The sequence below is a fragment of the Passer montanus genome, unplaced genomic scaffold, assembly GCF_014805655.1.
Source record: "Passer montanus isolate IOZ18808 unplaced genomic scaffold, ASM1480565v1 scaffold26, whole genome shotgun sequence".
NCBI lineage: Eukaryota > Metazoa > Chordata > Aves > Passeriformes > Passeridae > Passer > Passer montanus.
In genome coordinates this window covers 3,538,981-3,553,274 of record NW_024367261.1, presented here as the reverse complement: position 1 = coordinate 3,553,274, position 14,294 = coordinate 3,538,981, and the positions used below count along the sequence as shown (strand labels likewise).

At 40.9% G+C, this 14,294-nt stretch overlaps 1 protein-coding gene across 9 annotated transcripts in view; it reads right to left on the bottom strand.

The window, feature by feature from the left end:
• The window catches only part of HIVEP1 (HIVEP zinc finger 1), a 124,354-nt gene that overhangs the window by 50,393 nt on the left and 59,667 nt on the right, over positions 1 to 14,294 (bottom strand). For all 9 annotated transcript variants that reach the window (XM_039711960.1, XM_039711963.1, XM_039711962.1 and 6 more), the window contains one exon: positions 1,196 to 1,249. In XM_039711960.1, coding sequence (XP_039567894.1) covers positions 1,196 to 1,249 — 54 coding nt within the window. The remainder of the gene's footprint in view (positions 1 to 1,195; positions 1,250 to 14,294) is intronic.

Below are 14,294 nucleotides of genomic sequence, written 5' to 3'. Positions count from 1 at the left end.
TAGCAAGGCTGAAAATGTTTTCCCAAGAGGGACATAGACACAGATCAAACACCACGCCCCCACCGCCTGCCCCCAACACATATGTACATATATATGGCTGGACATACAGATCCTGGACAGACACTCTGAGCACTCCTACCTCATCCTGCTCCTTGATCTGGCTCAGCAAGGCAAAGGTCCACTAATGGAAATATTTCTATGCATCCAAGGTGGATCTCACCAGCAGCTTGCCTCAGCCACACCTGGATCCCAGACTCCTCAGTTGCTGCACCCGGACATATCAGCCCTCAGGCTGCAGCCCGACTCCAGTTGCTGGTACAGAGCATTACACAACCTCCAGAAGCTTTTCCTCTGCATCCCCTAATGCGTCCCACACCCCCAGCTAGCAACACTGTTAGTCCAAAAAAGTGAACTGCAGAGCTGTTCCCCAACCCCACATGGTGACCTGGACACAGGCTGGGGCTCTGCAGGCACAGGCCTGAGAGGAGACTGGGCAGGATCACTCTTTCTCTGAGTCCTTAATCTGGGTTTCTTCCTGCCCCTTTGCTTCTCTAGGCTGTGCAGATGACCTCTCATGCCTCTCCCATGATGGACCCAGTAGTAACCTGGCAAAGTTCTGTTTGGGCTTCCCACTCTGTGTCTGGGCATCCCCATGCTATGCAGATGAGATTTATCACACAACTAAACATGCATCACTGCAGTCAGCCATTCTTGAAATGCAACGACTTTGCACCAGCTTTCTAAGCTCTAACACACAGATTAAATCTGCCACAGGTCATCTGTTTCTTAAAATACATTGTGATGATCAGTCCCTTTCCTCAGCATCTTGCTGGAAATCATCACGTATTGCTTACCATAAACTGAGTATGGTTGTTAATGATTAGGTAAATCACATAATGAGCAAAGGGTTAGCACAGGCTGCGGTCAGCAATGTGCACATCCCTGATGCTACAGCTTCAGCAATCTCATCAAGGTCAAGGCAGCTACTTGAGTGGTTAAAACAAAGCCTTTGTGTCTCAGCTGAAGTTGGGACATTACAGACACAGCCCCTGATCTGCAGACAGACGTGCCTGGGGCCTCATCCAGTGCCCAGCCCAGACAAGTCTTTTCACTGAGACAGGAAGGCATTGGACCAGCTTCTAGGATCACAATACTTTATCTACTTTCTATTTTATTTTTTGGGGGTTGTTATTACCTCTCTGTTGGTCTTCTGTTCCATTAAGTTGTTTTTGTGCTTCTTCAATTTTGTCTGCAAGAAAGAGAGGTCACTATTAAAATACATATATAAAAAAGGCAAGATTGTAGTAAGTCATTTATTGAAATCAGTCTTGAAATATCTGTTTATATTTAGGACTGATATCATTCATGTGTAACTATGTGGTACATTATGAGTAATACAACCATATAAAATTTTATCATGTTTTACCAGAGAGGCTATTGACATGTTAAATTACACGGAACCACCGAAAGAAAAGCACTGGCATTGGATCTGCAGTTAACAGCTAATCCCACTGTAGCTTCCTACCATCTATAATAATGTGCACAGCCAAGGGACTCTTTGGAATAGGTATTATGGTGCATTACAGAGTCTTTTAATACATTTTTGAAAAATGCTGTTAGAGCAAGTCAATGTTGCGTTAAACATAGTGAGAAGAACAGCAAACAGGATTTGCTAAGTGAAGCAATGGAGCCAATCGTCTCACATGGGAGCCCAGGGGGTGAGTAGCAGCCCCCACCTTATTTCTTTGTGAAACAACCAGAAATTCCCACATGCACAGAGCAGGAGCAAAAGGAGGCCCTGAGTCTTTACTCCCAGTCTGTCTTTGCATTCACCTGCTGCCCCTCAGACACACTGGTGATGGAAGGAGAGTTGTGCTTCACCTGCTGTTGCACAGAAGGAACAGGGGGGGTCTTTGTTCTGCGTGTGTGCAGGTTCGCATGTGCAGAGCAAGAAGCAAGAAAAAGCGCAACTGGAGTGAATAAAAATTTGAGACCGATCTTCTTTTGATAGCAAACAGTCCTCTGAGTAGCTTCAGGATACAAGGTTGTGTTGGTAAGAAGCAGCAGCACTGGGAGAGGCTGAGCTCTCTCTCTTGGGTTCTAGCATCAAACTATGGCCTGACTGACCAAGATCTGAGCTTGGAACATGGCTTTCAGATGTAAATGGTCATTTTCTAAAATACCTGTGAAAACCCTTTTCCCTTGTATTATTTTTTTCTTCTTTTCCCCCGGTGGGGTCAGTTTTTATTGAACTAAATTGAAAGAACAGAATGTAACTGGATTCATCCTAAATCTCTCAGACTCTCTTGGTGCAACTCAAGAAATGCCAGACTTCATGGCTGCCATACACAGGAGGAGGACAACAGCTCTGCAAAGCCCTCACCTCCTTCTTTGCAAGCATGGAGGCTTTACTCAGTCTGACTTTTACTCAACCTTGCTATACAACACAAGGTTTTAAAAACTGGTTCTTTCTTCAACATAATTCTTAAAAAGTGGGTTTAAATTATTTCTCTATTATTTATCAGCTGAATCACTCAAGCATGTTGGAACCATTTATTCACAGTTGAAGTCTGATATGGTGTTTGAATTCTTCCCTCCACAGAACCAAATAATTATAACTGAATCAAACCCTTCTTGCAGCTTTTAAGACTGAATTTTGTTGACCTCACTCTGGTTCTGCATTTCTGATTTCAGAACATGTACCAGGTTTCCTTTCCACAAAGGAAAGGAAACCTGGTACTTGAAAGCTCAGTAATTTCTGTGTTGTACATTGTCCCAGAGAATGAACCAGAACATCTCACAAGGGTGCTAACTGAGCAGACTCCCAAAGCTTCTCATGAGAAAGAAAGAAACCATGGCAATTTGAAAAGACAAACTTCTTCTTTCTTCCCCTGGAGTTAGTGAGACACACATACATATTTAACAGAAAGCTTTATAACATTTTATTTTACTTACAGCTTACTGGCTGCTGAAGATTAACACAACTCAAAAAGAACACATTCCTTCACCATCTCTTTGCCAAGCCAGTTATGCAGGCTTACTTTAAACATAGAAGACTTGATATTTAATGTTTTCCTGGATTAAATACTATGGCTGAAATACTAAATGTATTAATACATTTTTTTTTGTATAGAAAGGGATGTAAATAAACATTTCCAACAAAAAAAAGGAGGAAATATAAACAAAGCATCTTTTATATACATGTGCCACTAATACTCTCAGAGGAAAACGTATCTAGCAATTTTACATGGTTTTTCCACAGACTGTTGCTTTAGAGAAAGGTGATGGAATAAGCAATTTACAAAGTCGCAGGACAGCCGATAAAATATATGAACACACAGGGAAAAAAAAAATTACCCATAATAATGGAGCTGTAGGTTTTAGCAAAAGGCAACACAACATCAAATCTATAGTTTGGCTCTCAAACTCACTTTTCCTATGTTAGAGAAATATTTAATGCACAATATATTGTGTTTCTGTTCTCAGAGTAAATGTTTTGTCAACAAAACTTACATCTAAGTACATAGACAACTGCAGTTTTATTATTAAAATTATTATCTGCATATTTCACATAAATGCTACAAGAAATATATGTATTTAAATTCACAATCATTTTATTTTTTTGAGAAAAATTACTTAAGTATTTCAGAATCACGCTACATGAGATTGCCAGAAAGATTAAAGGCTTTGATCTCCTTAACTGAATACTATGTCTCATTGGAAAAAAAAAATAGTTCCTATCAGTAATTCCCAACCATTCCTTTGTCAGACTGTAATCCCAAACAAAGAACCACAGATAACAGAAATAATAGCTAGGTAAACAGGTGACTGGTACACAGCCAGAAAGTCTCCTACACTTCCTGCCTCTCCTGACACATTTCCCCAAGGAGTTATTTTTGCTGTGTGTATTTCTTCATACCCATGGCAGTATCTCTGTGCAGAACAGTTTTGAACATTCCGAACATTGAAAAATCTTGGTGTCAGTGATCTGGACCGTAAATGAGACATGGGTATTAACATCAGTTTGGGGCTAAATGTTTTGTTAGGGCCTACATCCTCCTGACGGCCAGCATCACACGCTACCTGCTCTGGCTATTGCACCAAGGCATGTCCAAACCATCGTACAAAATCTGCGGCAGCTGCTTCCCACCCTGCTGCATTTTACAGCTATGGACCCTACACAGGCAACTGCCTGACAGACTGCTGTGTTTCAGGCTGGAAGGAAGAACGGGGTTATCCCTAAGGGCCGTGGAGCAGGTGGCAAGAGCAGGCTTAGAGCCAAGTACCCCAGCACACCAAAAGGCAGCTTCCCCAGGTCTTCTGCCAACTCGCACGTACGCCAGCAATAACTTGCTAACAAGTTTATATTATCCAGTCATCTCCTTCTCTTGTATGCCATTAAATTAGCTGTATGTCAAACATCTTAAGGAAAATTATTTCAGACAACATACCGTGTTCTGTCATAATTATATTATAGGTGCTCTAATGGTACCTACCTTTGAAAATGCTTTGTAAGCAAAAACACATCACACAAAAAATCATCTGTAAAGCCCAGGAGGAACTGAAAACCAAGAAGTCCTCTATTTAATTGCAAATAATAGTATCCAATCCAATAATTATTTGGCCTAATATTATTTCTGAATTAAACCTGAGATACTGTGTAAACTGAACATTTTACAAAGGAAAAATTTCCTTATCAATGAAATATGATCTATTTCTACTAGGATAAGAGAAAACCATTAAACTAATGGGAATTTCTAATACATGGTAGGTATAGCACTCTCTTCATTTCCCCTAAGTGCCAGAATAGTACATATCTTGACTACTTTACTGCAAGACCTATCCCAATGGCCCCAGCCTTCAGCAGACAGTATCCTGGAGCAGCACACATCTAGCAGCAAAAGACAGTGACAGACACACTCTCATTGAAGATGGGACACTCCTCACCAAGCACTTACTAGAAGGCAAAATGTGGTGGTGCAATGAAAGAGGAAATCATCGTATGCATCACTGTAGAGAATGGCGATTCCGTGCGACAGCACCGCAACGAGCCACAGAGCCAGCTCTTGGCTAGCCCAGGCAGGTGCATGCCACAAAAATGCAAATCACAAGCAGCATCATGTAATAGTTTTATTTATACATTACAGATATAAATTATATATACACACACACCTGCATATGCGTAAAAGAAAATGAAACAACGTGCACAATGGCTTTTCTTACTCCAGCATGAAACCTTTTCACATTATTCTCCACCACAGCTCTCCCAGCAGGTATCTGCTGTGTGGAAATATCATCAAATTCCTTGAGGTTTTAAATATGTAATGTAACTGTGCTTTTTAGTAATGCAAGGAAGGAGACTGGTGTGCAGTAAAATATGCTTCTTGTTTTACACACCTCCCGCTGTGATAGATCATTACAAGGATACCAACAGTCTGAATTAGATATGGTGGCACTGTGGTGAGTTTTAAAAGAAAAAATAAACCAGATTTTTAAACAGCTTTACAGTCTCTATTTTTGGTCTTCACTGAGAGACATAACCTCACAGATTTTAATTAATTCATAAATAAAATGTAATTTACAGCTTTTTTTTCCAAAGAGATTATCCCATTAATGTGTAAAACCTTGCATATGTCTAGTATTCTATGTATCAGATATGCATTACAAATTTTCAGAGAGATTTTAAATGCCTTACTTATATGGTAAGTTAAGGAAAATAAAGGTTTACTAATTTCAGCAGAGAGCAGAAATGCTGAAAAGTGTGAGGTTGGCAAAGTATAAAACCAGTAACTTATGACAGCAATTTAAGCTGAAGCACATTATATTTTCTAGCAGGGTGTTTGTGGGTTTGGTTTGTTTCATCTCTTTTTTTTTTTTCAGCTGACAAATGTCCCCACAGCAGCATAATGAGACGACTGTGTCCTGTTGAACAAGTCACCCCGCCCCGTACAATGACAGCACACAGAGGAATTAAGTCACTGAGGAAGACCTACTTTTAAGCCTCCAGGAAAGCTTACAAGGGAGTGGTTGGTGTAAATTCATTAGGCTTTTGAAGCACCCAAACAGGAGGATTTTTTATTGCACATATTTGCATGTGTCTGTATCACTGTAAGTAGGGGGATTTTTTGGCTTCTTATTTAAGAGGTACAATTGCTGCTCTGAAACAGTAAGTGTTTTGTTGCATTTGGTTTTTTAATCACAAATACTCTCAATGGGTAAGTGGACAAGTATCAGATTTAGACCATTTTGGATGCTGAGAACAGGCTATGACATCAAAGCTTTTAAAAATACAAGTTTGTATCTTGAAAGGCTAGAGTTATATCTTCAAATATTTAACCAAAACAACAGGAAGGAAAATATCAGCATATTTTTTTTCCTTCAGTTAAAGACAAGAACAATTCTCAGGCCTTAGGCCTGAGTCATCCTAAAAATACCTCCTGCAAAACAGCTTCAGATGGCAGCAGATTTTCTTCTTGCTTTCTCATAAATCGCACTGCACTCTCTATTACCTTGCTGCATCAGAAGACATTTGAAATGTAATTTAGAAAATCACTTTGCATTCATTTTAAGATGGACACAAAGAAGTCACTTCAATTATTTTTCCTTGCACTGATCATCCAGATCAGGGGCAGAAAAGAAAATCAAAGTGACAAAATATTCTTCAGCTAAAGTACATTAAGGCAATCAGTCTGTATGCACTGGGCAGTACACAGAAAACAACTGTCAATATGTTTTTCTTTGGAGGGGAGAAGGGTGTGCACAGCTTAAGAAAAGCACTGATGAAGGTACAAAATGCTAAATTTTCCACCACTATTCCAGTTCAGACAGCAAGTGAAAAGAAGCTGAGTCCCTGCACGAAAATCTCTGTCTTCAGACTATTGAAACCCGCCAGGCTCATGTGCAAGTAAAAAAGTGCTTCACATTTCATTGGATGAGAGGTGTGCCTGAAAGCATTTATTATTAAATAAATTTTAAAAAACAAATGAAAAAAAAAATACCCTGAGCACCAGACAGGTAGTGCAGAATGGCACATCTTATGAATCATAGAATGGTTTGGGTTGAAAAGAGCCCTTAGAGATCATTTAATTCCAGCCCCCCAGCCACAGGCAAAGACACTTTCCACTAAACCACTCAAAGCCCCAGCCAGCCTTGAACATCTCCAGGGCTCAGATTTGACACGGTGGACCTGAGCCAAGCCCCACATCCCATCTGAGCCATTTCACACCTTCCCCAGAGGGAAGACCCTCTGCTGCTCCAAGCAGCAGCGTCCATGCAGCGCAGGCAGGGCAGGAAGGGCAGCCACATGAAGCCAACGAACGCCGCAAAGATGATGCAAGCTTGGAGCATTTCCCAGATGGCAGGTTCCCTCGGCACGGGAGGCAGTGTTTAATCCCAAGGCACCCTGCCTGCAGCTGTGGGTACCCACCTGGGACTGGGGAGCATGCAGAAGCGCCCACGCTCCACTGCAAGGGGGCTGTGATGCTTGTCTTTCCCTTTTGCTAGGAGGAGGAAAGGCTCTTTACAACCTGCTAAAACAAGAACTCCATAGTCCTAATGTGTTTTGGTTAACTGAGATGAATCCCAAGACTTCCTTTAACCAGCTCATTAAGGAAAAAAAAAGGGAAAAAAGCCCTAACCCAAAACCCCAGAGTCTTGTCTGTACAAGGAGCCCATTAGGTTAATTGGGAGGTGGTGCAGCCGGTGGGATGCTGCCTCTTGGGGAGCATGGAGGCTCGGCAGGCCCCTGCATGTCCCCACACTGCAGGAGAGCCTCCAAACCTGAAACCCAACCTGCCAAGCCAGGATACCGACTGCACCCTGGCCATGGCAGCACTGTCCCTCTGTGCTGAAGGAGGGGACCGTGCACCCAGGGGTGCAAGGGCTGGCAGACACAGGCACCTGAGGATGCCTTTGATGGCCCCAAGTTTCCACCACAGCCTCCTGCCACAAAGCAAACACCTTCAAAACTGGCAGAGAGCAGCAAGAAGGCACTGCACGAAACCCACTGGACGAGGCACTCTTCTCACTCAGATTAAATCTACTTTTAATTAGAAACCACTCTCCTGTCCCTATACACTTCCTTTTTCCAGTTTAATGAGGAACACTCAAGATTAAAAGGAAGAGATCAGATGAGGAAAGACAGTCTTTTCATCTTTATAATTTCATACTGTGGGAACTTGACACTTTCTGGCATATGGTTTGTTTTGTGGTTTCTCCTTCCCTGTTGGGGCTTAGAGAATCACAGCACCACAGCTTAGTGAGTTGCCAAATGCTGAACCTGATAACTGATAGCATGGATGTCCCCAGCCTATCAAAAATACAAGGTAAAACAGATTAAATCTCAAGTTTGTCCAGTACTACTGGATCTGAAGATTGTTTGTACAGCTGTAAGAGAGAGGGTAAAAAAGACCTCTTAAAAATGATGTAAATTTAAAACTCTTAACAATTAGTAGGGTGATGCAGCAGCAGTCATCCTATTAAGAGCTATAAACTACCTTTTTAAACATCTAAAATGAGACTTTAAACAATTTAAAATGTTCCACTAGTCATTGTAACCTTGACTAATGACCTGCTTGATCAGTTTTTCAGAAAAAATTGATGCATTTTCATTTTAATGTCAACTTTGAATGCTCATCATACTCCCTGCCATATATAATTATTTGCATTTAAAAATGAAGAACTCATGACAGATACTTTATATAACCCTGCTGAAAACAGAAAATGAACATCTTCCTTTTATTATTCTTAATTTTAAGAAAAAAAGAGGCTTGTATATTTGAAAATACAATCTACGATCTCCAGTTTAAATTTGTATCAGCAATGATCTGCTGTACTGTACATACAATAAAACAGTCAATGAAAAGGCTGTAATAAATTAAATATATAAAGGCTTTATCCTTGACATCACATATATTACTCAAATATGGTAAGGGCTCCTGATGAGGTTGGCAAGGTGTATGTGCATAAATTACATAAGCACTTTACATATGAACCCAAACTCTGTCCCTGTGTCATTTATTTGTTATTGGGGAGCTTTCAATCTTGTGTTTGTTTGTTTGTTTCCATGATTCGAATTTTTATTGTGAGGCTTCTAACTCACTAAAAACTGAGCACAGGAGGGGGTGGGGAGGAAGAGAATTTTTGGATGACTGTTGCCTTACAGAAGGATATAGCAAACAGCGAGGCACCTGTGGGGAGAGGCACAGTAGCTGCCAAGCATAAAATTTCAGAGGTGTAGGTGAAGTATCTTCAGAAATACCTCCTGCCTAGCACCTTCTCAGCCTTGTAAGCCAACACACAAGGGTGGCACTTGCCAGGGCTGGTTCCTTTTCCACCTGCCCCACAAAGCCAGGTGATCCTGCATCCTGTGTGTGCTTCTGAGAGCACCCAGCTGAGTCGCCAGAGATAATTCCTTTACACATTGTCTCCCTCCGGTACCGAATTACAAACATAAGTGCTGATTGCATTCCATTTGCATAGCTCCTAATTAGCCATCTAGCACAATAATTACCCCATCGCTATGCTGATCCTAGGGCATTGTTCTAACCCACTGCCAAATTTCAGCTGCCTACCTAGGACAGGGTGATTATTATCACTAAAATCTGCATAATAATTGCTTAACACCCTCTAGGGTATTCACTGTGCACAAGTTTTGGCTTTCTGGGTGTTTTTTTCTATACCTAACCCAATATCAGTGTTAGAAGATAAAATATTAAAGCCATGAGTTGCTCTAGTTCACCACCTTGTCCAAGATGCAGCTAGGAGCACCTTCATACCTTCTACATTGAGACAGGTTCCCTCCCTTGGCAGGTTTACTGGTCTATGATCTATTGTCCCCAACTTGGAAAAAGGTGTGGTTTTCAATGATACATATATATTTTATTTTTTTTAAGTCTCACACAGAAATGAAATAAATGCCAGTGAAATAACTGAAATCATTAAAAAATGCAACAAACCAAACTGACAGCTTTTCTACTCACTGGAAACATATAAAAATAATAATATGTGGAGCCCAAAAGATTTTGTTAAATTCTGTATTTTCTCAAATGCAGATCCTAAACCAAAGCAACAAATAGTGGAGCCAGACACTCCCCAGCCAAACAGGGGGAAAAGTTTCCATGCATCTATCTGATACTCCAAAACCACTTGTTCTCAGCTGCATGGCTGGTGAAGGAGGGCTTGCTCAACACAAAAAGGCATAAAACTGGTTCAACAGGTAGAACAGCACCAAGAGTTAGTGTTTCATCACCTGAGACAACAGTGTAGAGGCTTTCTGCAAGATCTCTGAGGGGTCAAACTTCTCTGTAATTTCTTCTTCTATTTCAGGACTTCCTCAAACACTACAGAGTTTACAAGGCAGACATCAGGTAAATAGATTCACCCAGCACAAGGAACATACAGCACCAACAACCCTGTTTAAGCAGAGATTAATTTTGTTAAGATTAGCACATACCCTTAAAAATTATCTCTTTACTGAGATTCTAAAGCGTCTACAGAAATGGTTTAAAATATGAGGTTTCTATACTGGAGTTCTTACAATTGCCTGATATTAAGATGGACAATAAATAGTACTGCTGGCCACGGAAAAATGAAGTTTTTGATGACTAACAAGAAACCAAAACACATTGAAAGCCCACAAGACAAGCCAGAAGTCCAGCCCAACATCTTGCCTCCAATAGAAGCTGACAGCATAAGTTGAGGGAAAAGCAGAAGAATAAGTTGCATATTCTGAAACCAGGCAGCTCTGAAGTGAGTCCCAGGAGCTGTTCTTGAACTTCATGGGTCCCACAGATTATTCCTACATTAGTTTCTCCAAGTATTATTCGAATTCATGGGAGCTTTTCATACTGAATCCATGTAAGCTTTCACATCTTTCTTCAAACTTCAAATGGCCTCATCTACTTGAGTCATTCGTTACACAAAAACTGTTCAACAGACTTATGACCTCTGGCAGCTTTTGCAGGGCTATTTTATCTGCTTTGGTGGTGGAAGTGAAGAAGGAAAAGATAATTAGAAGGAAGACATCAGAATCGATCCCACTGTTAGAGATGAAGGCACACCACAGATGCTACCATGACAGATATGTTTTTCTGTACTACTGCCATAAATATTCCTAATGCTTTATTTGCTTTTTGACAGCTAGCGAGTATACAGCTGACTTTGCCACACAAATACATGACCCCCAGCTCTCATGCCCAAGTGTTAACAAGCAACTCAATTTGAATGAAAAGTTTAAATAATTTTCCTGTGGACATCACTTCACATTTATCTGCCCTGAATTTCATTTGTCATTTTTGCAATTTGGTTGCACAGCAACCTAATGTCATTTTGAAATCCTTTGCAATTTCATTTGCATCTTCATCTTCACCTCCCTTGATAACTTCCATCAAATCAGAAACACTGTCACTTCACCATTCCTGCTCTTTTCCTGGATCACTCAAGCGAATGGGAATCGACAGTGGCACATTTCTATTAACTGTAAAACAGCAGGCAATGTTTGCTAAGGAGCGGGTATTGACTGCAAAATGTGTAAATATCAGCCTCTCAGTAAATTTACACACAAGGGATTTTTCTGCTGGAGTATGTTGGGGGAGTTCACTTGGTACGGTGTCTTCTTTAAAACTTCGCTCTTATTTCCAACCTGTTTTTAAAATCCAGCCTGCTCAAACACTGTCATCCCTTCACCGTGTACAGCCCAAAGTACAAAGCACCTCTGGGTGCTAGCTCCAGCCATCCTGCCCACTGCTTCCTCACCAGCTCCTGCCTGTGCTGGAGCATCTTCATGTAATACCACAACAACTGGACCGACTCCGATGCACAGCTTGAGCCTTTTCCGCACTGAAGGGCACCTGCCTTTTTATGCTATGTGGTAAATCCCCTTCCAACAGGGCTCCAAAATCACACCTTTGAATTCAAAATCACTCTTTTAGCATGACTGAATGTTAAATGCAATGTCAAGGTTTTTCATTAACTTGACTAATATCTCATTTTTTGCTTACTTGTTTCTCCAAGAACTTAGTGAGTCTTAATGTCAGTCAAACATATGAACTGTCATAATACAATCAGTGAGTCTTAGTGCTCACTGAAAAAACCAAAAAACCTAAAAATCCACAATTCACTTGCTATACTAGACCTTGCTATACACTTTGTAAGCTTATTTTTCCATAGTAATTTTCTACTTTTGCCCTGAATTTCATATGCCAAATAAATGTTACTAGCTACGCCTTTAAAGTGAAAAAATATCAAAAACCAAAAAATTATATCAGAAACAGAAAAATTATAAAATGCAAAACACCTTTGAAAAGATAGTCAATACAAACTGATGTAGAACTAGGTGCACCTGAAACACAAAACTTTAGCAAAGGCACAAAGATATGACATTTTTCATGTTAACAGTGTGCTGCAGCCATGAACAGGGCCTTAGCCACTTTAAGAGGCTTACAAACCAAACAACCCTAGGGAGCTCATATTCTTTTCTCTGGGCAAATCATAAACTGGTGGTAATAAATATACATATTAAGCCAATACCTCACTTCAATGACTGATTTTACTGTTTTCCTCTATCTGCTCCCATCTTCTTTCAAGATCTGAGTCAAAAACTAGGTCGAGAATATCCCAGTGAGCACTTGGGTCTTTCCCAACCCATATGCTATTCCTGACAAAGATGGCAGGAGTGAGGATAAACCATCCCTCCAGAAACTGATCATGCCCTACCTGGGTTTAGGCATACCCTAAGCAGAGCAAGTTAGCTGTGTGGTGATTACCCTACATCATCCAAATTTTCCCAGACACACCCCAAGGAATGACTTGGTAATGGAGGGGACCAATCAGCAGGCTTTCAGTGAGGAAATCAGGCGTGCCGGGGAGATGTTCGGTACTGAAAGCACAGTTCACATCATTAGGAAGGGATAATTTCTCGTCACAGCCACACACCAGCCTGCTGAAGCTGTGCTCAGCTTTAAGCACCAGCCTGGTTACCCTACAAACCACAAGGGCCATTTTCAAGCTCCCCTCTGCTTCCCTTCTCCAAGAAGACTTCTGCTTGGAGCTGGATTGTGCTGGTCCCAAAGTACTTGTTAAAACCTGTCTCCAGCACAGCCAGCTCTGTCTCTCCTCCTCCATGCCTGCTCCAGCTGGTCCTGAGAGCCAAGAGGGGAGGCTGGCCCCAGGGCCACCACCGCTGCAGCCTCCCTGCTCCTGGTCCCTCCCACAGGCACCCTGCCCACCCTGGCTCACCACATGGACAGCAGTGTCCTTGTCCCTGACCACTGCAAGAAGCCAAAATTGCTCAGATCATACAAATCCAGCAAAAGGGAACAGAGACAACTGAATTTATACAGAAAGGGAACAGAACGGTGAAATCTTTAATCAATCTTCCAAAGCAGAGTCCCAACCAAAATTGTTTTTCTTTCTCTCTCTTCAAGGAGGGCTGGGAGTTTTTAAAATATTTGCCCTAGCTGGTAATCAGCATAAAATCTGAAAAAAAAAAACCCTGAAATGCCATTTCTCTCCCTCTCCAAGAAAGATAATGCATTCTCTCCCAGGAAATAAAGAAAGGAGGCTGAAGTAATCTGGCATTCCTTTTTTTATTATCTCCAAGATACTCTTGGATAAGAAATCAGCTCTTGAAAAAATATCCTAGAATATTGACACTGTAAATTTAACTCATTGACTTTTACATAAAAAACCCTAGTTATTACAAGTAGCTGAGAAGGTTTTGTTCAGTAAATAAATAACAGAAAAAGATATGGCAGTGCAGATAGTTAAGTGTATTATTAATATATTATTAAGTGTTTTGAAAGATGAAGAAAAAATTTTATGTATCAATTCACATTCACCTCATCCCACAAGTACAGTTCCTATTGCTTATTGCTATGGAACAGCAAGCTACTATGAATTATTAAAAAAAAAAACCCAACAAGTAAAATCTACACCAATTGAAAACCCAGCCCTCTTCCTCTCTTCTTCTAAGCTTAGCGGTGAAATTTTCTTTCTGTACTTGCAAGCTTAGGAAGATAATTAATGAGCTACTTCTTAAACACCTACGAAATGATGGCACTCTGCAATGTGAACATCACCCAAGTGTTTTTTCTCTGTTTTATTTAGAACTCACACTCAGTTTTGTGCTGTCTGATTGAAGATGAGGGGGCGGTGAGGAATGTGGGGGAGAAAGCCACAGCAAGCTGCTGCACACACCATCCTGATCCTGCATTTGGAAGTGAACAATTCAACCTGGAGGGAGCTTACTTCAACAACCATGTGCCAAGTGAACATCCAAGGATTTCAAGTCCTCA